We start from the raw sequence: 27,927 nt of genomic DNA, 5'->3' as shown, positions 1-27,927 counted from the left end.
CCAGAGCAGCGGCCACCACCTGGGGCCTGAGGGCAGAGGCTGGTTCTCTGGTGCCAACAGAGCCAATAGCTGCAGAGAGGGCGCTGCTAGCAGGCCCGTAACACGGTGAAGAAGCTCGTTCCTTCTTCCTCCTCCAGCCTCCCACTGGCAGAACCCGACGCGGAGCTCGGGCCGGGCAGAAAGCGCGGCCAACTCCCAGCGCCACATGCACAAGGCAGGGTTTGGGGCTGACAGACAAAAGGCCTATGAGCACACAGTGCCACCCCATCAACGCTGAAATGCAGGGCCTCGCGGTTTTGAATTGAGGACTCAAGAGAATGCCCCCTAATTCCACTCATTTCTAGCGAAGGTCGTACTCTGCAACAAGGTTGTCCGTATGCTGTCAGTGGCCCACGGAACAAAGATTTTGGTTACTCGTTTACGTGTGGGGGGAAGCGTTAGAAAGGAACACTTAACAGCCCAGGGGACCCCGATTACCTGATGCTCCATGACCACCCGTGCGATGGCGGCTTGGACCACGTTGGTGCGGTCCAGGCAGTCCATGCAGTTGACGCGAAAAATCCCCTCTTGTTTACATATGACTCCGGCTTGATCGACCCTTTTCAAAAATAGTACGGGATTCTGTTACAATATGCAATACTTCAGCAAGCTTTCCAAACCCCTCAAGTCTTTAGAGCGGAACCAGAGCAGCGACAGCACTGGCGTCCGCCTGTCTGGCACATCCCTGTGTGATCGGCATCGCCGAGTACCTTGCAGGCACTGTTGTTAATGTACACAGCACCGCGGTAAGACAGACGTGGTTATTCCCGTTTGGGGAAAAAACAAAGACAAAACTGAGGTGCAGCGACTTGCCCCAAGTTTCACAAGTACCAGGCAGACCTGACACGACCCCAAATTAAATATTTAAAGATATATTAAAGCCAGAGCCACTTTAAAACACCATCCTGTCCCTCCTCTTTGACTGCAAGTAGAAATGCATCTAAACGCATGTAGCTTGAACAAAGTCACTTTACCACTCAGTGAGGAGTCATGCAGCAGGCCTTGGGCGTCTAATTTCTCTGCCCACCTCTGGCCTTAAAGTAATCGAATGTTCTTTCCTATCATGCAAGCCAATTTCTTCCTACATACACCTCCTGCCTACAGTCTGAGAATCCTCTTCCTTCTAATGTCGAAAAATGCCTGCCAACTGTGCCCCTAAGGCTTCCTTCCCACGTTAGGCATGGTGAGAAGAGGGAGAGGAAATGAAGACCAGGGAGCATTAGGTGGAATTAAAGAACACTCACAGAGCATTTCACTTCATCCTGCCTGCTCACCTGACGCCTCTTCCCTTTTCAGAGCTGACACTGCCTAGTGACTAACACTCTCTCGGGAAGGAGACTAGAATTGGGGAGCAAAATAAGAACAAACACGCTTTCTCAGCTTGCTGCTATTATTTCAGGGCTTAGCAGTACCAGACAAACACATCGATTTCACAGACCAAGACTCTGTCAAATTGACTTCTTAGGAGATACCTACCAACACCACTTCATGTCGAGAATAATGTCATAAATGGCATCTGTTAGTGTTTGAACATTCTCAAACTTCATTCCTCGGCTACAATGCATGCCAGAAGAAAAAAAAAAGTTTAATAATAGGTTAAACCTAATAACAGGATTTTTTGCGTAAGACATAATATTTAAAGTAGCCTGGAGAAATTAAAGAAAATTATTGCTGCAAGTCTATGAGGTTAACACTACTATCAATTACATAGGCAATTATACACACATTTATAATTAATCTGCATTGTGAAAGAAAATATGTTTAAGAATACATTGAAGGGCACCTGGGTGGCTCAGTCGGTTAAGCATCCGACTTTGGCTCAGGTCATGATCTCAGAGCTCGTGAGTTCAAGCCCCACGTCGGGCTCTGTGCTGACAGCTCAGAGCCTGGAGCCTGTTTCAGATTCTGTGTCTCCCTCTCTCTCTGCCCCTCCCCTGCTCACTCTGTTTCTCAAAATAAAATAAAAACATTAAAAAAAAAAAAAGAATACATTGAAACACGTCACAGCTCTCAGAAGCTTCTTTCTCCACCAAATTTACAATACTAAGGTAAACGTACCCACAGGAGAGCCAGGATTGGGGAAGAAAGCACCTGGCTTTCAGAATACACACATGTTAAAATTACTATCAATTACTATCGTGGTTTTTCCACAGAAATTCTACTGAAGCTTATCCATAGAGAAAGAAGTGTTACTAACAGAGTATGAAGATGAGCCAGCAGGAGGAATTTTAACTCAGGGGACTCAATTCCTTCTGCTAAGCTTGGACTCAAGCAGAAAGGAAAAGCTCCAGAAGTTCTTCAAGCAGTAAGAGGAAAAAAGGAACTCTCCATCACCATGTTGTCTTGGGAAAGACAAAATATTCCAGGAACAATTAAATTTTTAGCCAAAATGAAGCTCAGATGAAAATTAAAACAGTCTTATTCACGTCCCGGCGCCTGGGTAGCTCAGTCAGTTGAGCGCCCGACTTCGGCTCAGGACTTGATCTCGCAGTTTGTGGGTTCGAGCCCCGTGTCAGGCTCTGTGCTGACAGCTCAGAGCCTGGAGCCTGCTGCAGATTCTGCATCTCCCCCTCTCTCTGACCCTCCCATGCTCTGTTTCTGTCTCTCAGTGATAAATAAATGTCAAAAAAATTAAATAAAAAAAAGAAAATTACAACCTAGTAACAAGGAGAAGAAAGCTGTCTTCCCATCAGGAAGAGCAGAGCTCAGCTCGCTCTGGCTGCATGTCCCACCGACACCGGAACCGATCACATCTCCCGACAGGAAGCCCTCTTACCAGTGCTCGTGGAAGTCAAATGAGACGTAAGTAAGATGGGAGCTGTTGAAGAGCAACACTTGCTTCAGGTAAGCGTCGCCGATGATCTTCTCCCTGCCTGCCTGGTCCACCAAGTTAATGATAACCTGAGAGAGTTAAGGGAAAACAAATTCAGTTTAATCAGATGCTAAACTCAATGTGGTTTTTCATCCGTTGATTTGAAATTATGGTTTAGAAATATTTTGTAGCCATACTCAGAAATTTACCCACTCAGGCATCAATTTTTTCTTCCTATAAAATTGGATTTTCACTTGTTACATTTAGGTTTCTGAGAACCATTTACATCAATAGCATTAATAGGTTTTTAATGTATTATGTATCTGCAATATCTAACTAGAATAAATTGGTTATAATAAAATAACAAAGGCCTTTATAACAGCAAGTATTAAAAATATTTAGAAGTTTTAGAGAAATACACAAGACCTACATATGGATATGATAAAACTTTGCTTAAACACATAAAAGAAAGTCTGAATAAATGGAAAGATACACTATGGTACTAGATAGTGAAATTCAAAAGTGTAAAGATGTCAAGTCTCCCCAGATTAAACACTCAACAATCCCTATTACATTTGATCAGGATCTTTCCATGGACTTGACAAGTTAATTCTGAAGTTCATCTGGAAGGATAAATATATGGAAAAAGTTTTGAAGACTAATAATAAAGGAGGACTTGTCCCATTGGGAGAAAAAAAAAAACATACTCTATATCTATAGCAATTAAGACAGAAGTATTCGTGTAGGAACAGATGAGTGACACACAGAACCGGGCAGCCAGCTTAGAGATAGACCTATGCACACTGAGGAATCTAAAATATTAACAATATCATTCTGGGAGAAATATAGAATATTCTATAAATGGCACTGGGATAATTATCTATAAAGTGGGGAAAACTTACTTTAGCTCTCTGGATCTCATTATACACAAATTATAAGATGCATTAACCATCTAAATATATTTTTAAGTTATGAAAAAGCTAGAAATAATATTTGGAGTGAGGTTTCCATAACTGGGATGGGACATGACTTTCTAAGCATAAGATAAGGACCAGAGGGGATAAAGGAAAGATGAACAAATATGACAACATAAAAACTTAAAACCTCTTTACCCAATGACAATAGAAGTAAGCAAAGATAAAACAACAAAAAGAAACAAAAGACTGTGGGGGAAGAGGCATGTAACATTAAACCTATACTCTATTAAGAGTGCTATAAATTCAGGAAGAAAAAGAGTAAATTCACAACACAGAGAAAATTCACAAGAGGAAATATACAAATAGCCAATAAACATGAGGCTACAACTTTGTTAATAATCAAAGAGAGCGAGGCAAACCAAGAGGCAGACTCTCAGCTGCAGAAAACAAACTGGTGGTTTCCGGAGGGGACGTGGGTGGAGGGATGGGTGACACAGGTGATGGGGACTAAGGAGGACGCCTGTGATGAGCACCTGGTATTGAATGGAAGTGCTGAATCGCCAGATTGTACGCCTGAAACTAGAGTTACACTGTATGTTAACTAAATGGAATTTAAATAAAACCTCTTAAAAACAAGGCATACTAACTTAAAAACTAGTTTTCATCCTTACAAGAGGCAAAAACTGAATCCTAAGTGTAGTCAGCTTTAGTGGATATATGGGGGGATGGACACTGGCCCCCACTGCTGCTGAGAGTGTAAACTGCTGGGATCTTTTGGGGACAACAGAGTGGCAGGAATCATGTTTAAATGCATTCTGTTTGGGGCGCCTGGGCAGCTCAGTCGGTTGAGTGTCCGACTTCGGGTCAAGGTATGATCTCCCCATTCCTGAGTCCTGAGTCCTGCATCGGGCTCTGCGCTGACAGCTCAGAGCCTGGAGCCTGCTTCTGATTCTGTGTCTCCCTCTCTCTCTGCCCCTCCCCCGCTCATTCATATTCATTCATTCTCTCTCTTTCTCCCTCTCAAACATAAATAAAAACATTAAAAATTTAAAAAAAAATAAGTGCATTCTGTTTGATCCAGCCATCCTACCTCTAGAAATTTGTTCTGTAAAGCACACAAATGTCCCAAAGTACATAAAAGTAGTTTTCTGGAATTTTTTTTACAATAGCAAAAACCAGATCCTAAGGATCCACTAACAGATAAACAGTTAACTAACAGCCATGGAACGTCAAGTGAAAACAGCCACAGAACAGCACACATGGCCTAGCCCTTTGACTTAATTTTAAATTCGTATCCATGCGTCAGGATGGGCTTTGGCTGCAAATGATGAATCACTGACTCAGGTCTCAGAACAAGAAGTCTGGAAGTTGCATGGTTCCGGAATGCTTAATTCAGAGGCATCAAGACCAATTCTTGCCATCTCTCTGTGCTGCCATCCCTGGCACACTGTCAGCCTGCAGGCTAGTTCATTCATGGTTTTGCGGCAGCTGCAGCAGTCTGTCCCAACCACACACAACAACCAGGGAGGGCCTGGTGGGGCCTGTGTCTCTGCTTATTTATTAGAGCAGGAAATCTTGCCCAGAAGCTTCCCAGCAGACTACCCCCACATCACACCTCACTGGGCCAAACTGCCAATGAGCACACACAGGCCAATGGCTAAACCAATCGCTGGCTACAGGAACGGTGGTGCCACCCCGACTGAGTCAGAGGGACATGGGCCCAGTTCCCAGAGAGCAGTCACCCAGGGGATGCAGGTGAAGGGAACATTACTGGGGTACCGTCAGGAAAGAGAAGGTGCCTGCTCAGTACACACGCCAATAAAATTGACGTGTACAAACAGGCCTTAAAAGTCCATGCAGAACAGGGATGAGGATGTAAGGAGGTTATTTCTTCCACTTCCTTTACATACTTCGATATCATTAAATTTTTTTTAAACAAATTTTTTTACGTTTATTTATTTTTGAGAGAGAGACAGTGTGAGTGGGGGTGGGTCAGAGAGAGTAAGACACAGAATCCAAGGTTGGTTCCAGGATCTGAGCTGTCAGCACAGAGCCCGACACGGGGCCCGAACCCATGATTCTGAGATAGAGGGTCGCACGCTCACCAGCTGAGCCAGCCAAGGCACCCCTAGTTGTTACATTTAAACTGTGGTTTGGGTGCCTGGGTGGCTGAGTCGGTTAAGCATCTGACTTCGGCTCAGGTCACGATCTGGCGTTATCTCAAAAATAAACAAACATTAAAAAATAAATCAACTGCAGCTTATTTTCTGTAATGCCAATTAAAATTACACATTTTGCTGATACATGAACTTATTCACGCTGCAAAAAAACTCAAACATGGATAAAGGCCAAATCCCTCCTCACCACAACCCAGACCCACACCCTTCCGTTGGAGTTGACATCGGTTACCAACCAGTTCGGTATGTGCACTTTCAGCCCATGTAGAGGTATGGGCCTACCTAAACGTGCATGCCTCATGTGTGAGAACGTGTATGTGGAAAAGAATTACATGGAAACAAGTCAGGCAGAGAAGGACAGAAACCATATGTTTGCACTCATAGGTCTAACAGGAGACCAGGAGAAACCTAATGGAGGACCAGGGGGAGGGGAAGAGAGGGACACAAAACCTGAGAGACTACTGAATTCTGAAAACGAACTGAGGGTTGAAGGGGGAGGGGGAAAAAGAGGTGGTGGTGATGGAGGAGGGCACTTGTGGGGAAGAGCACTGGGTGTTGTATGGAAACCAATTTGACAATAAACTATTTAGAAAAAAAAAGAATTACATGAACATAGACGACACGATTTTGTTTGGTGGCTTTGAAATGGCAACACATCATCTGCTCTTACAGTCTTTTCTCGCTCTGTGCGGTCTTAAGCCCTTTCCCTGCTGGTACACACAGATCTACCTCATCGTTTTTAAGCGTCTGTAGTCGACACTTTCCATGTGCCACACTTTATTTATCCACCGACCTCCTGATGAACTGTCGGGTTACTTTAATGTTGCAAAAAATGCTCTTGGACATGCCTCCTGGATCGAACACGTGTTTCAGGTACATTTAAAAATTTTTTGTATAGAGTCCCTCTTGTTTCACATCCTTAATGAAATTTGGTGTAGGTGATCATTTTATTCGAGTCATTCTGTTGTGTAAGTTAGGTTTTAGTCTGCATTTCCCTGATGATGAAGTTCAACACCTTTTGATTTGCTTATTGGCCAGTTAAATACACTTTTTCTTGAACATCTGCTTATGTCTTTTGTCTCCTTTTCTTTTAGGTTGTACATCTATTTTTAGCATTTTAAGAGTTTTCTTTTTTCTCTTTAGTAACTCTCGATAGGAGTCTTTTGTCCTATATATGTATGTATTAAAAAATCTTAAATATCTTCCTCTACTCTCTGAATTGCTTTTCCATTCTCTTGTGGTGCCTTTTAATAAACTGAAGTTCTTTTTTTAATAAAGTCTAAATTATTCTTTTCATTGTGGGTGGTGATTTAAGTCCTATTTAATTTTAATACAGTTTAAATAAATAATAAAACTTCAATAAAAATTAAAAACTTAGTTAAGTATCAATATTTTTCATTATTGGTTAATGCTTTTTAAGTCCTGAATAAGACCAAAGATCCAAAAGATGTTCTAGGGGTGCCACAGTGAGGCTGGGCTAAGGCCTTGGGTCTTTTAAAAAGAACAACAAAAATCTTTTGTATTTTCCTTTAAAAGGTTTATGGTTTAACTTTTTACATTCAGATCCACATCCACCTGGAAAAGACTTCTAGATGTAATATGTAGCAAAACTACTGGATTAACAGCATAAGCGTATTTTATTTTGATTGATAATGCCGTACGAAATAGCTATACCAACTTCTGTTTCCTCTAGCAACGTGCGAGAGTTCTCATTTCCCCAGTTACCCGCCTTTATCTCTTATTGTCAAACTCCGTAATTTTTTCAGCCCGAGGGTTTGCTTTTTTTTTTTTTTAAGGTTTATTTATTTTTGAGAGAGAGAGAGCATGAGCAAGGGAGGGACAGAGAGACAGTAGGACAGAGGATCTGATGCAGGCTATGTGCTGACAGCAGTGAGCCCGACGTGGGGCTCAAACCCATGAACCGTGAGATCATGACCTGAGCTGAAGTCCAACACTCAACTGAGCCACCCAGGTGGCCATTAGGGTTTGCTTTTTATTTTCCTACTCAGACTTTCTTGGGACTGCACAAAATGTATATATTAATTTTGAAGGAACTAAAATCTGTTCAGGATTAGTCCTTCCTGCCAGGAACATGGTATTTTCTCTCCATTTACTCAGGTTTTTGTTTGTGTTCTTTAGTAATTCTTCCTCCCATCTCCTGCCCTCAGACACATGCTATTGTTTTTTTGTATGTTTATTAGGTTTTAGGTTATTTCTTCCTTTTTAATTTTTGTTGCCATTAGAAAAATGCATCCTACAGCATTACACATTTGCACTGGTCATTGCTACCGGATCAGACTTATGGTTATTCTATCAAATCCTGTATCTGAAATCTGGCCATCTTATTGAACTTGTGATTTCACTTAATAGTTTTCACTTGATTTTAGTCTATATGCTCACTTTCCTACATATGAATACATAAGAAAGGTAGGCAGAGAAAAAACATATTGGAAGATGCGTATCAAATTGTTACCTTCAGGAGGCAGAACTACAGGCAGTACGGTACTGACACACCTTTCTTTCCTTACTCTAGTTACTTCTTAGACTGTAATAATTAATGATGGTAGACTAACCTCTTATCTTTTTTAAAAAATATTTATTTTTGAAGGAGAGAGAGAGACAGACGGAGTGCAAGCAGGGGAGGGGCAGAGAGAGGGAGAGACATGGAATCTGAAGCAGAATCCAGGTTCTGAGCTGTCAGCACAGAGTCCCATGCGGGGCTTGAACCCACAGACTGGGAGATCATGACCTGAGCCGAAGTCAGACACTTAACTGCCTGAGCCACCCAGGTGTCTCTAATCTCTTATCTAAAAACACTCTAAAGTAGCTGATTCAATGATAATTCTTCCTGGAGAATATGAGAAATACTCTTAGCTTATGTATTCTTTTTTTTTTTTTAATATTTTTTAATGTTTTATTTATTTTTGATACAGAAGAGACAGAGCATGAGAGGGGGAGAGGCAGAGAGAGAAGGAGACATAGAACCGGAAGCAGGCCCCAGGCTCTGAGCTAGCTGTCAGCACAGAGCCTGACGCGGGGCTCGAACCCACGAACGTGAGATCTAACCTGAGCCGGAGTATGAGGCTTAACAGGCTGAGCCACCCAGGCGCCCCAGCTTATGTATTCTTAAATTTCTGGCAAGATGCCATTTTTTTTTGGACCAGATGCTATTTTGTTTAATTACAAATAGTACATTGTTATTTTCATGAAATTTAAAGAAACAGATACATAACCATGGCTGAATATGAAGGAATATTTTATTAATATAGATCAAAGCCCACCTGTTTCTTGTAAATTTTCAGTTGTTCTTCGAAATGGGCACAGAAATATGCAACAGTGTCCTTTTCACCTACAAAGAAATGATACAAAATAAGTACTATCCCATCCTTACTCTTACTTTTCATCAATTTCTTGGCAATCAAATGTAACTAAGTCGAAAATCAGTATTTTAAAATAGAATGCTAAGCCAAAGATCTCTGATTGCTTTTTTCCCCAGGGAGACTGCCCAGACCACACTGCGTAATCAGGACCTTCACTGTGCATGTGTCCAGCCTACTGTCAGAACGGGTTCCATCTAGTTTGTAGTTAGAGAATAAAAACTCCTCTAAAAATATGAATATTATAAACTGAAGGTTTACTGGATTCTTATATAGAGGTTCGAGAGAAAAATATTCTGTAAACAATTTTTAAAGTCAACCTAACTGAGCAATCTGATGAGACTAACATGCTACAGTGCTACAGTTAAAATACTGGGAGAAATGAAATCTTCAATAGTTAAAACAACAAACCTTACACAGTGAGACATTTAAGTAAAGACATCTTATCTATTTTTTGTAGCTATCATCTGAGCCTATTTCCTGCTTCTTTTAATATTGGTTACATTCACCCTTTTCCAAAAGTAAACATTTCATAAAGTATTCTCCAATGAAACGATTAAAATCTGTGAAATAAGCTATGTTTTACTCTATCATTAAAGCATTTTTTATTGTTAAGCAACTTACGTTGTCAACAACCATTATTACTCTTGAGGCTATGACACCTCTATTAAATCTCACCAAGTGGATTATGGTTTTAAATGAGGTATCTGGCCAAGCAAATCCAAACCTATAAAGTGCCTAGTATTTTTAAATAATACTCTCTCAAATCATCCTGGCAAACTAAGTAATGGACATGCTTACTTTTGTCCAGCCGAGGTCGTGGATTATATCGATACCCGACCTGGCTCCAAAAGACAGGCACAGAGCCTCGTGTTTGAATAAATGACAAAGTATGATTATGAACATGAATTAACTGCTCGGTTTCCACATAATTGGCAACATTTCCATTTTTATCCACTCCTCTTCGTTTATAACGCATTCCTTAAAGAAAATTAAGACAGAAAACAACATAAAAAAGACATCAGTCTGATTAGATATACTTTTTTTTAAAAAAAACTTTTAAAAAATGTTTTATTTTGAGAGAGAGGGACACAGGGTGCGAACAGGGGAGGGGCAGAGGGAGAGGGAGACACAGAATCTAAAGCAGGTCCCAGGCCCCGAGCTGTCAGTGCAGAGCCCAATGCAGGGCTTGAACCCAAGAACCATGAGATCATGACCTGAGCTGAAGCTGGACGCTTAACCAAATGAGCCACCCAGGAGCCCTGCTTAGATATGCTTCTCCAACTTTTGCTCAAGTCACGATCTCACGTTTGTGGGTTCGAGCCCTGTGTCAGGCTCTGTGCTGACAGCTCAAAGCCTGGAGCCTCTCATGCGGCCTCTCTCTGTATCAAAAATAAATAAAACAGGAACAAACAAAAAAAGACATGCTTAACCAAATCTATCTTCCAGGATAGCTTTAAGGATCTAACGTGCAACCTCCAGGCAGAACAGTATCAACTTCCCCCACGCTCATAACCGTATGCATCATTGTTTTGTAAAAGTTGAGTCGAAGTGACTTTCTGTGAACTGAAAGGGAAGGGTTCTCCCAAGGGTGCCAGCACTCAGGAAGGACTTATTACCGTGATACAGGCTGTCAGTGGGAACAATGGTATTTAGAAGCATATCCCAAGTGACTTTCTTCTCTTCTCCATATATATACCTCCTTTTCTTTCTGCTTCTGTTAACTCTCCCCCATTCACCTCCCTCCAAAAATTGGTCTCCAATTACATCACACTATTTAGAGTCACTGAGCACTTTGAAGCCAATTATGCTTCCAAATCCATTATTGTCATTAGCATTTCAACACATCTGCAGCTTTTCCATTCTCTCTGAATTTAACTTGCACATGATTTCAGCCCTCCTGCTCACCTGCTCTGTGCCTACTTCGGCGTGAGATGAGGGCCACCAGAAACCGCGGGTGAATGTCATCTACACAGGTGGACTCCTGAGGGGGGGTCTCTGGGCTGCTTTTCTCATCATCAGAGGATTCGTTATAATTAACCACAAGTTCTTCAATCTGCACGAAACCTTGGATAATGGGGAGAATCCAAAAGTCCACGTCTGGAGTCTGAAAACAATATGAACATCATGTTGTTTCTATTCTGTACAGCCCTGCTGCTTTCTTAAACCCGAACAGAAGCTAGCACATATTTGTCCATTTAACTAGAAGCAGAAACCTTCTATTTTTTAACCATTTTTTCTGCTTGTTGGAGAATGGCAGGAGGAGGGAGGGAAAGAGGGAGAAGACAAAGGGGAGAGCCTTTTCCCCTGGGGTGAGCATTCAGGAAGAGCTGCCTGAGGGGTACCTGGCTGGTAGAGCAGAAACAGGTATGACTCTTGATATCGGGGTCGTGAGTTTGAGCCCCACACTGGGTATAGAGACTACTTACAAAATGAATGAATGAATGAATGAATGAATGAATGAATGAATGACAACAAAAAGCTCTGAGAGGTCCCACCGCATCGAAGACTCACTGCCTGAGTAACAAATTCACACTCCACCACTTATGAATTCATTCCGATGAATGAATCCCTTACCCTCAACATGCCACAACGTCCTGCTTTGAGAAATAGGAAGAACTATTACCTCAATAGGTTGAGTGAATGACTAAAATGTAAAAAGTGTTTGGCATAGTACCTGCCTTATTATAAGGATTTAACAAACATCGCTACTATGATTGTTCCCGTTGGTACCAAAAAGGAAAAAAAAAATAAAAAACAAACCACTTGTAGGCTGATTTTTAACTCACCGTTGTATCAAGGGTTTAATAACATACGACCAACTCTGATACCCTTACTACAAAGCGCAGAGGCCCAACTCTATTTTCCAGTTTAGGAAAAACTTGCCTCGCCAAACTAAAATCCACGTAGTAAATTAACAAAAAAAAAAAAAATCAAAACCAAAAAAACCCTTTCCATAAATATCTTATTTTACAAAGTCACCCAACATAATTAGGAGAGTATTAATTACAGCTAGACATTTCCCCTTCCGTGCCTTTGAGGCTAAGAATACTCCAGTATCCCAGCTGACTGTCTGCAGAGAGAGTGAAGGGTAAGAAGTGTTCCAGGGCGCTGGTGTCTCTCTCCCTCTCTCTCCCTCTCTCTCCCTCTCTCTCCCTCTCCCTCTCCCTCTCCCTCTCTCTCTCTCTCTCTCTCTCTCTCTCTCTCTCTCTCTCTCTCTCTCTCTCTCGTCTCCACAGCTGTATCCAGCCTTAACCCCAGCACGGTCTTCAAACGCACCTCATCATCCATAACCACATAAGCCAGGCAGGACCTGTCTCAGTTTTGTTTTGTTTTATGGAGCAGCAGATAGGATGTTAGGAAGGTGGTTAGAATCGAAAATTATGAAGGGTCTAGATGCATTCATTATTCCTACCACCATCCTCATTATCTGTATGTTTGTTCTAGCAACAATGCAAAACTCTTGACAGGAACAGAGAAATGTATGCAGCCAAACGCTGCCTCTCCTGCCAGCCATCAGTTTTAAATGGTAATTCGCAGGACCTGACAATAACCCCGCAAAACAAATCACAGCTCAGGATGTCAGCAAGCAGGAAACAGATGCGTTTTCATCCCCTTTATTTTTCTCCCTGTCACTGAGTTTCAGTGGTCATGGTTTGATCAGCTTCATAAGAAATGAGAACATTTTCAAGCCTCATTCTCATTAGCAGCATGACAGATAACTTTGTGGTAGACACTGCCAAAGTCAAAATCATTTATGCTAACCACCACCAAGGGCGGGGGGAGATAGGAGAAAAACATTTTGAAATTTTTGAGAAGTTATTGAAAAGATAATATGCTACCCATTCAGCTATTTGCTCACTTTGTGTCCAAAATGGTAACTGGCACATAGTAGGCCTTCCATACATATCTGTGGACTGAATGAATGGATGGTCCTTAGACGGGTGTAATTCTTCGACACAGGAGACAGAAAGAAGGAACAGAGTAATCATTAAGCTGGAAGGACCCTCATCCAGTAATCTCAGCACATCCCCTCTCTTCCCTGATTCACAGGCTGGCAGTACTGGAATGTCCTCAGAGCTCTGCCTACTCCAATCCCCAGATGAGGAAGCAGGAAACGGAAGTGGCTGGCATCACTAAAGAAAAAGCACATTTCAACATTTCCAACGGATGCAAACAAAATCTCTCTCTCCTGGGAACTCTGTGGACTTTAGTTCGGCAGCCTTAAATCACTTCTATCCTGTGGGAACTTGCTAAAGAGCTAGGCCTGAGGCGGTACACTGGGAGCGGTCTCAAAACAAGGCCTTGGCATTCCCAGCTATATGATCCCCATTCTAGAGAAGAAAACATTATAGTGAGATTTTTTTTTTTTTTACATAGACTCCATGCCCAGTATAGGGCTCATACTCCCAACCCTGAGATCAAGAGTCATATGCTCTACCAACTGAGCCAGCTAGGTGCCCCCGTTTTAGTGAGATTCTGAATTCATTTTAATACAGCTTTTAAAATTTTGCTTAACAACTACCTTAAGGATATTTTAGAAACAACTACTCACACCAATCTCCATAAGATCTTGTATCATGTATTTATTCCAAAAAAATCGGTCATCAACCTGGAAACAGTAGAGAATGAATAGTTAGGAAGCATGTTGAGTTTTCCTCTAGGAGTAAACGGGTCCAAAAATCGTTCTGGGGGGCAACGGCTGCTCAGAGCCGTGAGAGATGTACCTTCTGCCAGAGGGGACGGGGGTCCGTCTCCCCAGCACTCTGCCTCTGCACTGAATTGGTCAGGTCATAAGTCAGGCTATAGTAAAAGGATTCTGAGTCCATGAACATCTTCAGCAACTCCTCAAGTAATCTCCTCTCCAACTTCTCCTTTTCTTTACTTTCCTTAACCTGGAAGAAATTAATCTACTATTACGGCAGGAATTCAATGTACAGCGTTAGGTGGATAATACCCAACTTCCTAGGAGGGAAGTGAAAATAATCCCAAGAACCATGCATGGGACAAGCAGTTTGAAAACAAGTTTCCTGGGAAGGAAATTACCCTTCAATTTAAAAGTAATCAAAGCTGAATTCCAAGCCCGTATCAATGAATCTCTTACTTTCTTTTTATTAGGAGCAGACACATTGGATTTAATATGCGTAAAGGTCTTCAGTAGAAACTTTGAGTCATCTGGAGACGGTACAATCTTCTCTGGTTTGTTAATTCCAAAATGATGCTTCTTACAGAGCTAAATAATTAGGAAGAGAAAGAAAATTCATTATTATTACTATCTGCCAGGTAAATGTCCCAGTACAAGTGCAGAAGGGAATGTTAACTGCTCATGCACAGTGGTTAAAAGAAAACCTCAAAGATTTATTAGTAAAACGACCAAGTAGATACCTGATGTTAGAAAGCTACCATGGAGGGGCTTCTGGGTGGCTCAGTCCGTCAAGCATCTGACTCCCGATTTCCGCTTAGGTCATGATCTCAATGGTTCGTGAGATGCAGCCATGTGTAAGGCTCTGAGCGGACGGCATGCAACCTGCTTGGGATTCTCTCTGTCCCTCTCCGCCCCCGCCCCATCTCAAAATAAATAAAAATAAACTTTAAAGAAAGAGAAAGCTATCATAGAGGATAAGAATATAACACAGGCCAGGACATCCTTAGGATTTGGGGGCTCAGAAATTCAGATTCGGATCATAACGACAGTAAGTCCTTAACCAATATAACTGAAGAACAAAATACTCTGCTAGAGGTTCATTAATGCTTTGAACATTGGCATCTGAGATTTAAAATACTGCAAAGTACTCATCTGCTCTGCTCCAGGGGTGTTACTTTACAGCTGCCTGAGCTAAATATTCGTTCATAACGCCAGTTAATGGAGCGTGTGGGTTGAGAAGATGTCAGGAGTCTGCTCTATTGGGAATCTTAAAAGCTGGACGTTTCACACACTCTTTCTCCTCTTCTCCTCACACATACGAACAGAATCAGCATAAAAACATATTCTTTGGGACCAGAGATTAAGTTTGAAGAAGCAGTCAGCAGAGGCTGCAGGAAATGTGCAGTCTAACTGACAGATATGAGGAGAAGATGGGAACATGTTAGGAGAAGGGCGCAGAGGTCCCGAAAAAGGCTACCTGCTTAAAGTCACGGGTCTGACACACGATTTCATGTGGCTCGACACACAAGACAGACTCTGAGAGGCACACAAAGATTCTTTTAGCCACATGGAGGCTAAATCCATGTTTCCCTTTTTTTTTTTAATTTTTAAATATTTATTTATTTATTTTTGAGAGAGAGACAGAGCACTGGCAGGGGAAGGGCAGAAAGAGAGGGAGACACAGAATCTGAAGCAGGCTCCAGGCTCCGACCTGCCAACACAGAGCCCGATGCGGGGCTCAAACCCACATGCTGTGAGATCATGACCTGAGCTGAAGTCAAACACCCAACCAGCTGAGCCGCCCAGGTGCCCCTAAGTCCGTGTTTTCAACACTGGTTGTATCCCTTCACTAAGTGGTAGACTGTCACCAGGGGCAAACAGTTAGTTACTACGTGCCTATTATAGTGTCTTACTTACAAAATAATTATTACTATATGATGAACAGGATAAAAAATGAGAACAAAGGCTAGTTCAAACTTTGATTTTAAATTTAATAAAATGGGGAGAGGTGTTCCTGTTCTATCGAATTTGGAAGTGGATAATTTTGTCAACTATACCTCAATAAAGCTGGAGAAAAATCAGAAGTGCAGACTGGTTAAGCGGACTGTAGTCAGACCTAACAGGATCTTACAGATTTTATGCCTTTTCAAAATTACGACTATCAAAACCTCTGTTCACCTGGGTCTCATGACCTGACTGCAACTTGAGGCTGTCTCTGCTCCACCTGTGAACACGAGGGACCTAAGGACGAAGTTGCTCACAGCCGTCCTGCCAACACTGAGCTGATAGATTTCCCAGAGAAAAAGGACCGCCAAGCTCTGAAGCGGACAGGGATGAAGAGGAGAGCTGAGCAAACATGCCCTGCTCCAGAAACTCTCTCCCCGCTCCCCTCCTTGAGCGGGGCGTTCCCGTCAGCCTAGGAACATACCGATACATCGGTCCTCTAACACCTGCACTTGACGCCTCTTCCTCTGCCAGCTCATGTCCTGTTCTTTGTACCCCTCACTGCCTCCAGCCCACCTCATCCCCTTCTCTCCCTGGCCCACTCCAGTCAGGCTTTAGCCCCCCACTACTCCACGTCAACTGCTATCTTCAGGGTGACCAGTGACCTCCACTTTGCTAAGCCCAGCGGTGGACTCGCGGTCTTCATCTTAACCTCTGAGTAGCAAATGACACAGTTGGTCACTCTGTCATCCTCGCTGACGCACTGTCTGCACTTGGCTTTTACAGGATGTTCCTTCTTTATCTCTTCTGCTGGTTTCTTTCTGACCTTTGACTTCTTAATGTCTTGGACACCACGAGGCTCAGCTCTTGACCCCCTTCTCTGTCTAAACTGATCTCATCCAGCATCATGACTTCCGGTTTCATCCATATGCCCACCCCTCCTAAATGGGTGCATCCAGTCCAGCTCTCTCCCCAAATTCTAGACTCTCAAATCCCAACATTTCCTCCTGAATGTCCACCGGACATCTCAAACTCGACGTGTCCAAACCCAGACTCTTACCTTCCCTCCGCTGCCTTCACCTACTTTCCTCCCCTTGTTTCCTGCACTCCATCCACACTGGCCTTCTTGCTGCCCCTCACCACGTCAGGAATGCTTCCGCCCTGGGATTCCGTTCTCGATGTTCTCTCTGCCCACACACCCTCTCCCCAGACCTCTTCCCACGATCTCCTCTCCTGAGCACTCTCCCCACCGGCCTTCCTGTGCCGGACTTCCTGTGCCGGACTTCTATTTCCCATGGCCATATATTACTTCCCAACATACTACACGATACAGAATCATTATGCTGACATCCTCCCCATTATCACGGAAGCCCGTAACATCAGAGATGTTTGGTTTGTTTCCTCCTGGATCTCTAGTGCCACACAGTCCCTGGTCCCTGAGACCAATAAACATTTGTTATGTGACTGAATGAGCTCTGATGCTAAAATATAAATGGTAGCCCCTAGGCTCATACATGGGGCATGCATCCAAGTGGTCCTGGGAAAACTGTCACTGCCCTCCTTCCGTGAATATACCTCACCCCCACCCCCACCCGTGTTCGTGGAGAACCACTGGGGCGCAGAGAAGCAGTTTTACAAAGAGGCCCCAGGGACACCCCTGCTGCCTCTTCTGCTTGCAACAATGAGCAACTGTTAGTTAGCAATTTTTACCCAGAATGCTAGTAATTATCTAGTCATATTAATAACACTCTCAAAAAAACTGAAAACATGCCCAAACCTAGTTATAGACTATTGCCAATTTTAATTTACAAAACAGAATGTTACGTGTTCGTCAGACATAGTTATTCCTTAACAGTACTCAAGGCGGCAAAATCTCCCCCAGGGACGCATGAAAGCCGATGCGCAGGACCCTGCTATTCCAAAGTAACCGTGTAGCAGCATCGCACGTCTGCACCCACACACTGCTCACTCTCGGGAGGGAAGCCCCTCCTCCGCAGGGCTAGCTTCCTGCTGCGTCCCGTCTAGGACCAGGACCTCCCCTTCCTTCGCTCCTCTCTCATCTGTTCCAGTCTCTAGGAGCCCCTTTGCTCCCATCTTCTAATACCATCAGAGTTTACCAGAACATGCATATTTTAATCCATTCTTTAAGCCTAGAATCTCCTCTGAGTTAGCAGCGGACAAACGGTGTCATGGTCACTTGAACGGTGAGGACCGTGGGCTGGTTGGGGTAGGTGAGAGAGTGAAAGCCCAATGGGACTGCTCAGGCAGACTAAAATAAGGGCCCCCTCCAGTATGGAGAGGCTAAACGGTCTCTAAGAACATGACACTAGCGCTCCCTCCCGTGACCTCCTCCGCTGGCCCCAAGACTCTGGGCTCTTCCCCCACATCTAAGTGCTCCTGCTCAGTCTTCTTTGTTGGCATCTCTTGCTGTCCCTAAAGACGGTGGTGTGTCCCAACGTTCCGCCCTTAGCGCTCTTCCCCTTCTTCATGAAGTCTAGAAAACGTCATTCTCTAGCCTCATTTGAACTACTGCTATGTTTAACTACACATTTCTAATGCCACTCTTGTGCTCTGAGTTCATGACCCAAAAATATAACATCTCCCAGCTACTGACACACTAGTCCCTCAAATGCAGCATTTCCAAAACTGATCATTTGTTTCCCAAATCTTGCTCCTCCTCTGGCTGCCCCCGGGGCACTTACTACTCTCTCTGCGGGGTCCCTCATGCAAGACACTGCGCACCCACCTTCCACTATTCTCCCCTAGTGTCTCTTCTATCAACCCCAACCACTCATGCTGACTGCCTTTATTTTAATTCAGATCCTTACCTTTTGCCCAGATCAGTATTTCTCGAGGCAGGGGCTACTGGCTGAACAGGAGAATTCTTTATGCACGATGATCCCCCTGAGAGGGGACAAGCTAACAAGCCTCCTCTCAGGAGGTGGCAAGCTGCCCTCCAGCACTGAGCACGGTTCCAGGCCCCGTCTCTCCTGCGGCCCTTCTAGTTCCCTTCACCGTGCAAAGGCCAAATCTCCACCTCCCACTGTCTGACTCTGGACCCAGAACCGAGGAGGTCTATGGCCTCAGTTCGACTTACTGTCCATTTATGGTCCATGAAGATGGTTCCCCTCCCCCAGGCCTTGCAGTGTCTGAGCTTTCCTTATTCTTTAAAAAACAAAACAAACAAACAAAAAAAAATCTATCCCCTTCCTGGGCTTGGAACAGACCTAATCCCAATAGCCCTTAACTGCATTATCCACAACTCCAAAATCCAAAAATCAATGAAACCTGCAAGTTAATTTTTTTAAGTTTGTTACAAGCTCATTAATGGCCAAATACGCCCTGAACTGATAGAAGGCTATTGAGAGTCACCATTTACCTCTCTTAGTATGAATATTCATATGATTCATTAGGAAATATTAACGTATTGTATTATTGGGTAATGTCCCAGATTTACTGGGTATGTATGGAATACATGAAATAGCCTTTTGAAAACTCTCAAAACCCTGAATTCTAAGATAAATATGGCCCCAAAGGTTTTAGATAAGGACTGTGATCTATATAGCAAAGCACAAACTCAGGATACCATCCTACCTAGAAGTCGATTTCTGTCTCTTAAATCCAATTTTTCTAAATAGAGATTTAGGAGCACTTGGGTGTCTTAGTCAGTTAGACATCCAACTCTAGATTTCAGCTCAGGTCATGATCTCACGGTTCATGGGATCAAGCCCTGTGCCAGGCTCCACACTGATAGCAAGGAGCCTGCTTGGGGTTCTCTCCCTCTCTCTCTGCCCCTCCCTGGCTTGTACTAACTCTCTCTCAAAATAAATAAACTTAAAAAAATAAAAATTGAGATTTAAACTTACATAATTCAATAAGTATTTTAGAATCTTCTACACTGTTACCATTAGAAAAGTATAGACCACTATTGTTTTTAAAAGGTTAAAAAAATTTTTTAAAGCAGGCTACCATTAATTTTAAGTTTTTACTATAATCACCCAGTGCCCATCACAACATGTGCATTCTTTTATTCTAAAAGGGTTAAATTTAGTCCCTCTAAAAAACAAGGATAGAGAAAATAACCTCTTGGGATCCTGTCCTGTCCTAAGATGCTTTGTTTAGACAGAGCTCTTGGGATTACAACATACAACAGTGACCGTGGGATCACCTTCCCTCTTCCAGAGGCCCGGCCAGTTCTGTGCAGTGTGTGCTTAGGCCCTTCTCACAGCTTTGAGCCACACGCTCTCAAAAGGAAAACCACCGCCAGAGGCCCCGTGGTGCTCCCCTAGTGTTTGTTACTCTAGCGGCTTATGTTTCACAACCAAGATTAAGGGCTGATATTGCTGCCACTGTTTAAGAAGAGGAAAATAAATGATTTAACTTCAAAGTTGGTATCTATGTTCATCTGGAGCTAAAACTTTAAACAGATGTCTAAAGGGAAACCAAATATGGAAAATGACGCAGTTATCTATTAAGGCAATGAGATACAGCAGGTAAGATATGCAGACACAGGACAGAAGGCTATGAAACTTTAAAAGGATGTTTTTTTGAAAGAACATTGATGTTATCTATTTGAAACCCACAGATTCTTCGTGTCCTTGTATAGATCATTTTTTTAAACGGCACACTGCCCTGAAAAACAGGTACTTCCTCAAAAGGTTGAACACAGAGCTACCATATGACCCAGCAATTCCACTCCTAGGCGGTGCCCAGGGAAGTGAAAACAAGTGTCCGCCAAAAAACTTGTGCACCAATGTTCACAGAACTATTCCTAACAGTCAAACGGTGAAAGCCATCCAAATATAGATCAACTGGTGAATGGATAAATGTGATATAGCCATACAGTGGAATGAAAAGGAATTAAGTATTGAGCTATACAAACAATGCACCTTGAAAACACTGCATTAAGTAAAAAGAAGCCAGTCACAAAAGGCCACATATTATAAGATTCCATTTAAAAGAAATGTTCAGAACCGGCAAATTTAGACTGAAAGTAGACCAGTGGTTGCCCAGGACTGAGAGAGCTGGGGTTTGGAGAAAACTGAGTGACCGCTAATGAGCACAGGGTTTCTTTGTGGAGAACATACAGGATGAATATGTTCTAAAATGGATTGTGGTGACAGTCACAAGACTCTGACTATATTGAAAGCCACTGAATTATATGCTGTAAATGAGTGAATTGTATAGTACGTGGATTATTATTATTTTTTTTTAGTTGGCAAACAGGCCTAATACTTGAGGTAAAAAGGCAACCAAGGCAGAAAACTAGAAAATCTATTAAATTCCAGACTCTGGAATAAGACTGCTTCTGCTGCAATCACAAAACACAGACCAGGCCCTGGAAGTCTGAGAACAGTGACCACACGGAAGAGCCTGAGGATCCTGCTGGGAAAGGATGAGGGCATTGAACACAATGTCCAGACATCCCAATTAGAAAGAAATGTAAGGATCAGTTTAGTTTAAAAATATGTATGTTCAGGGACGCCTGGGTGGCTCAGTCGGTTAAGCCTCCGGCTTCAGCTCAGGTCAGATCTCACGTTTGTGGGTTCGAGCCCCGCATCGGGCTCTGTGCTGACAGCTAGCTCAGAGCTTGGAGCCTGCTTCCGGTTCTGTGTCTCCTTCTCTCTCTGCCCCTCCCCCTCTCATGCTTTGTCTCTCTCTGTATCAAAAATAAATAAAACACAAAAAAATTAAAAAAAAATGTATGTATGTTCATGAAAAAATAATAGAAGTAGGAAAAATATATAAAAATGCAAAAAAAAACCTACTCTAAAATTTTTAAATAATATCGCTCCTTTGAAGAGCTTGGGGGCAAATGGAAATAACCATTAAGACTCACTAGAATAGGGACAAGAGATTATTTCTAAGTAGTGGGCTTTTTTCCCTTCTCCTCGTTTACAATTGACTAATCAAAACAAATAACAATGATTACTAAGCTTATAAAAGCTCCTTTTAAATGGATTTATAAGGAAATAGGAATAAAGATCCCAAAGATTTTAATTAACATGTTGGAAAATAAGCAAGGAATTCATGATTTCCGACATAACTGTTCTCTGCTCGTTCTTCCTGTTTTTCACTGTTGAAAAGCTCTTCTAAAAAAGGGGGAAAAGGCTTAAGTGCAAATTTCTAAAATGATAATCTCCTCAGAGAAAGGTGTGCCAAACTATTCCAAAAATAGGATCTGGAAATACTTTCTCTATGTCACGTTCACCCCCAATTAACAGGGATCATTACTATACTTTCAACTCTTAACATGGACCGTACCCTTAATGCGCATGATAAGTGCTGTAGCTAATACGGTCCAACAGTGCTGTAAAAATAGTCACATCTCTCACGTTGGGGGGAAATCTCGTTTTCATTTTTATTTGAAGGTAATCTGTTTTACTTGAGAATAGAGAGGAAAGGAAAAATGTGAAGAATGAAAAACTTAAAATTTTCATAATATTCACATTTCTGTGTTTAAAAAATTCCATGTAAATGTCATTCCCCCCCCATTACAATAGTCAGCTACTAATCTCAAGAATGTTACAGATTGGGGAGCAAAAGGGCATCAAAAAACTTCCCTGAAAAATCCAACAAGGGTCCCGAGCTTCCCTGGATGAGGAGTGACAGAGTTGGGAGTGTAAGTGCGCAAAGCAACGACTGGCATGTGGATAAAGTGCAGACAAGCAGGTCCCCTGCTCTAAATCTAACCGCCAGGGTCCCTAGCCTAGTGCTGAGACCAGAATGGCAGCCCAAGGGGTGCTCCCCCTCAAGGCAAAGGTCGGTGACAGAAAGCCATGCTGATCTTTCAATCTGCCAGCAAAGCCATCCAAAGACACTGATGACACATTTATCGGTTTAGTAAATTTTACAAGAGTTTTTGCTAGTCTGGCTGCAAAGGTCCACTATTTTTTTTAAATTTTTTAATGTTTTATTTATTTTTGATACAGAGAGAGACAGAGCATGAGAGGGGGAGGGGCAGAGAGAGAAGGAGACACAGAACCGGAGGCAGGCTCCAGGCGCTGAGCTAGCTGTCAGCACAGAGCCTGACGCTGGGCTTGAACCCATGAACGTGAGCTCTGACCTGAGCCGAAGTTGGAGGCTTAAGCAACTGAGCCACCCAGGTGCCCCAAGGCCTGCTTTTAATAGGCCTAACTGCTACCTAAGTTATTTGTCTCTGGATCAGCAATAAGGATTCATGTTCTAGCTCTAGCACCAATAAAGGGGAATAAGAAATAGTCTAGCCTTTTTTTGATTCCTATAATAAATAAAACATAGGGGTCCTCTTAAATTGATCTTAATGTTGGTTTCTAAAAATTAGACTGTCCAACTTCCAGTACAATCTGAAGCATAAAAATGTTATTTTTATTTATTTTTTTAAATTTAACCCTGCCCCCCAAATTTCCTCCCCAAGAAACCAGCCTAGAAAAACAGGTATTGAACTGTGGGATAGTGGGTGCTCTGGTATCTGTTACCTGCTGTTTAGGTATCAGGGAGGCAGCCCGGCAGAGTGACACAGGACCGGATGGCCCGAGTCCAGGTCCAGACCCCATCACACGCCTGCTGTGACTTAACTCTTGCCGAGTCTCCTTCCTTCATCTGTATCGTGTGGGTGCAACAGTGCTCACCCTACAGGGTGATCTGAGGCATTATTTAGGATAATCCACCAACCATCAGGGTCTCGCACATCACATGGTGACTGGGATACCCCAGGGCAGAGGGAGGACGTCCCCAAACACAACATCCCCACACCAACAGCAAACGTGACACAAAAGCTTTCGCGGGTTATTTCTACCAAGTGGTGGTACCGTGTGGTTTAAAAAAAAAAAAAAAAAAAAAAATCCTGGCCCTGGGAAATCTCATTATTTTGGCCTTAAGTCCCTCTATTGTAGGCTTGGTTTCCTCCTGAAAACTTAAAATATTGCACTAGATCAGTGGCTTCTTTTTAAAAAAAAAAAAACTTTTAAAAAAATTACAAAAGAAATATATGCTTAGAAAAACTTCGAGAAACAGAATAAAACCGATATAGAGTAAGTTAAATGTCACCTTCCTAGGTCCGCTCTCTCCCAACTCAGGAGTGTTTACCCTGTACTGTGCAGAGTTGGAGGGCTCCCTGGAAGCAGAAAGTGGCTTTCCAGGAGAGGCCAAGCGGGCAGGTCCCAAGGATCCCCTCCCCTGTATCTCGACCTCTGCCTTTATGCAGCTGATACCCTGGATTTCACAGAGTATGAACGTTTCCGCTACTAAAGTGAAGTTTGAAAACCACAGGATTAAGTTACTTTAAAAAATATTATCCAGTCGTAAAATTACAATTTTGGTCTACTAAACCAAATCCTCCTATTTGTTATTATATTTACACCAAGCTTCCATAAAATTTCCTGAGGCTTCCACCTTACCTCTAGCTCAAGATCCTGAGGCTCCATTTCAGAAAGGGACAGCACAGCAATTTTGGTAACTTTACAGACCTCATGGTCTCCTGGAAGTTTGCCCACCAACGCTTTCTGCCGAATTAAAATAAGCCACCATGGAAGGTCTGAAAGAGAAAAATCACACGAACATCTGGTATCTGTAAAGTGCTACTATCCTAGCAACCTGAAGATGAATAATCTAACAACAAAATATATATACATTACATATACCCCTTCAAAGTAAAGCACACGACAAAGATATAAAAATGGCCCTGAACATGGGAAAAGATGCTGCATTTCACTCATTAAAATGTGGTGATGCCATTTTCACCCATCAGATTGGGGAAAATAAAAGGTATGACAGGACATTCACTGGCAAGGCTGTGGGGACACAGGCACTGACATACAGTGCTGGTGGGAATTCATACATTCAAACAGATAAAGCTTTTCTGGAAGGAAATGTAGTGATTCTCTAACAATAAAAACACGTGCACTTACCTTAAACCTAGCAATCCCACTCTTGTGAGTCCACCACGAAGATATTCAACCAGTCCGAAAGTATGTACACTCAAGTCTATTCATTGCAGCCGTTTGTAATTGCAAAATACTAGGAACAATCTGGTCTAGACATAGGACAGTGGTTGAATAAACTAGGACACATCCACTCAGTGGAATACTATGAAGCCATAGAAAAGACATTAGGCATGTTCGAGGAACCGACAAGAAATTATTCTTGGATGTATTATGTGGGCAAACCGGATATATTTATAGAATAAGGATATAATAAAGTCATAGATTTACTATCAAATCAAAGTACAAAAGAGTGTCTAGAGCCAGCCTTTATGGAAGAAAATATGAGAAAATACTCATATACTGCTCAGTTGCACACAAAAACAAAAGAGATAAGATAGAAATTAAAAAGACTGGTTACCCACAGAGAGTAGGAGGCAGAAATCTGATGGAAGAAGGAGGAAATGGGACAGAGAAAGGGATCAGGGCAAATGACAGTTCTCAGAGTATATATATCCTTTCACATAGTTCTGACTCCTAGGACCACAGTGATATTTCACATCTCCTCAAAAATAAGAAATAGTTGCTTTTCAACCAGAAAGGGGAGGGGGGGACTAAAAATGAAATGCCAACAGCAACTTAATTCTAATACAAATAGATAATGTAACCATATGGTTAGAAAAAACTCACCTAAGTAACTCTGAAAAACAGTATTTTTTTTAAAGGATAAAGACTGTATATAATATTGTACTCTGGTTAGTGAATTTGTTGGAAGGGCATGAGTTAGCGATTCCAAAACCACTTTATGTGCAAAGTAGGACTGAGCAAATAATATATTGAGGAGAATGGGTAGGGTAGGAGGGGAGGGAGATGGTAAAATAAACTAAAGAAATCTTTAGTAAGTACAAGAAAGAAGGAAAGAAAACACCCAGGGGCCCAACAGTGGTCTTTCCAATCCAAATTTTTATTTCTCACAAATGATTTTTAATTAAATGAGAAATGGCCTATGAAAGACAGCATACAAATGCAATTTTTCAGTTCATGAAGTTACAGACACCCTTTAAAAAAGTACTGCCTAATTAGCACCCAAAATAAAATAATCATGTTTCAGTAATTTCTTGTAGAAAACCAACATGATGGATATACATTCACCATATAAAAAATGTTCTTAAAAATATATTATATTTCAATTTCCCCCAAATATCAATCAACTCTCAATCTACGGACTGTGCTTTGAAGAAGTGCTTAAGGCAACTAATACATGCAAGAGTTTGGAAGAATTTCATAATTCTTTATAAAGTACGGTAGAAATTTACTCTGAAATTTCAAGGCATTTACAGGCCCCTTCATTATTCATTATCAGTAAACATTAACCGAGTACCTACCATGGACTAGGGAGTACTTCAGGCATGGATCAAGGTTATCAAGCATCTATCATATAATAAACCTAACGCATAATAAATAAGGCACATGTAACACTTGTTCTTCAGAAGGCTATGAATTAGTAACAAACAATATACTGTTGAATGTCAATGACTTTTGTTGACTAAAACAAAATCCTTACTACAGGATTCCTAATGTCACAGGAATAATTTCTCTTAGAGTTCTGGCAGCAGACCAACACTAGGAAGTCCTTTCCCTAGCTTATGCCTTCTAGCTGGAGTTTACTTCGGATACATTTCATATTAGCATTGTAAATTATGGTTTTAGTAAATCACAGCAATGAAAAACAATATGCATAATCAAGAATAATGAATATCTTTCCAATAAACCTCCTAATGGCATAATGCCAAAATATTAAAATATTAACCTTCGAACAGAGATTTTACTCCATGCATGAACTCACTTGGGAAACCAATATGCATCTTTTTTTTTTTTTTCATAAAAACACTGATGCTGCCAAGACTGAAATACAACTTCCACACTCAAATAATTTTAAAATAAAGTATGCATACAGAGATGGCCTGTAACATAAAATAAAATATGCACACTTTTAGAGTTTAGTTAGCTAGTTCTACAGAAAAAAAATGTAACAAATGTGGAAAAGGTGCTCTTTAAAAACAAAAATTATGGACTGATCAGTATATCTGGGGAGTTATGATGAAGATTAAATCTGAAAAAATATAATGTAAATGGCCAAACAACAGCGAAAATCTGTAAATATCAGCCTTCCCTTTTCAGGGAGGCTTTCATGGGCTGGACTTTGAGTTCAGAACTGGACTTGAATTTTAACTCACCACTCATTTGCCGGGTACTTAGCAGCACAATACTTAGCTGACTTCCTGGTGCTCTTATCTGTAGAACAGGATAGAACTGCCTGATGCAGAGAATAGCTATGAGGATTAAATAATCTTTATAATTCATGTTATTGTTAGTAAGAGCTAACCTTTACCAGATAGCAAAACATACTATAAAGCGGGTAATTAAAATAATGGGGTAGTGGTATAGAAATGGTCAGATGAATACCAGAGGAGAACAGAACACACAGACCCAGAGAATGTGCGCACCTGGTACACTATGATAGAGGGGAGAGCACGTGGTCGTTAAATGGCGCTGGAACACATACTGAAGCGTGCTGGATAAACCGTGTATCTGGGGTCTGCGCTGAAGTAATTTAGCAGCTGAAGTGCGGGAACCATGGATTTAGAAGTCTTTTTTATGGCTGACTTCCAACCCATCTACAAACTACATTGAGTTAACTGGTCTCTTAAGTTTTTTAATCTCCTGTTCTCAGTCTCACAATTTGATCGAAAAGAAAACACGAGGGGTGTCTGGGTGGCTCAGTAAATTGGGCGCTAGACTCTTGATTTCCGCTCGGGACATGATCTCACGGTTCTTGAGATGAAGCCCCGCATCGGGCTCCATGCTGATGGTACAGAGCCTACTCTCTCCCCCAATCCCCTGCTCACACTCTCTCTCAAAATAAATAAATAACTAAATAAGCTTAAAAAAGAACTTTAATAAAAATTAAAAATAAAGAAAACATGGAAAGTAAAATTAATAGGGGAATAGATTTCTACTAGTTATAATCCAAGCAAATTGGGATGATGAAAATGTTTTGGAATTAGTGGTGATGATTGTACACCCCTGAGAATGTATTAAAAACCACTGAACTG

At 41.9% G+C, this 27,927-nt stretch overlaps 1 protein-coding gene across 1 annotated transcript in view; it reads right to left on the bottom strand.

The window, feature by feature from the left end:
• Nucleotides 1–27,927, bottom strand: part of INPP5F (inositol polyphosphate-5-phosphatase F) — a 69,936-nt gene that overhangs the window by 21,618 nt on the left and 20,391 nt on the right. Inside the window, exons 4-13 of the mRNA XM_029920497.1 lie at nt 24,290–24,426; nt 14,427–14,555; nt 14,050–14,217; nt 13,878–13,934; nt 11,231–11,429; nt 10,124–10,303; nt 9,227–9,294; nt 2,816–2,940; nt 1,516–1,593; nt 478–598 (exon numbers count right to left, since the gene is read on the bottom strand). Of these exons, the coding sequence (XP_029776357.1) occupies nt 478–598; nt 1,516–1,593; nt 2,816–2,940; nt 9,227–9,294; nt 10,124–10,303; nt 11,231–11,429; nt 13,878–13,934; nt 14,050–14,217; nt 14,427–14,555; nt 24,290–24,426 (1,262 nt within the window). The remainder of the gene's footprint in view (nt 1–477; nt 599–1,515; nt 1,594–2,815; nt 2,941–9,226; nt 9,295–10,123; nt 10,304–11,230; nt 11,430–13,877; nt 13,935–14,049; nt 14,218–14,426; nt 14,556–24,289; nt 24,427–27,927) is intronic.

This window comes from Suricata suricatta, chromosome 2 (genome assembly GCF_006229205.1).
Source record: "Suricata suricatta isolate VVHF042 chromosome 2, meerkat_22Aug2017_6uvM2_HiC, whole genome shotgun sequence".
NCBI classification, from domain to species: domain Eukaryota; kingdom Metazoa; phylum Chordata; class Mammalia; order Carnivora; family Herpestidae; genus Suricata; species Suricata suricatta.
Note: the sequence above shows the minus strand (reverse complement) of the source record. Positions and strands in the feature narration are given on the sequence as shown.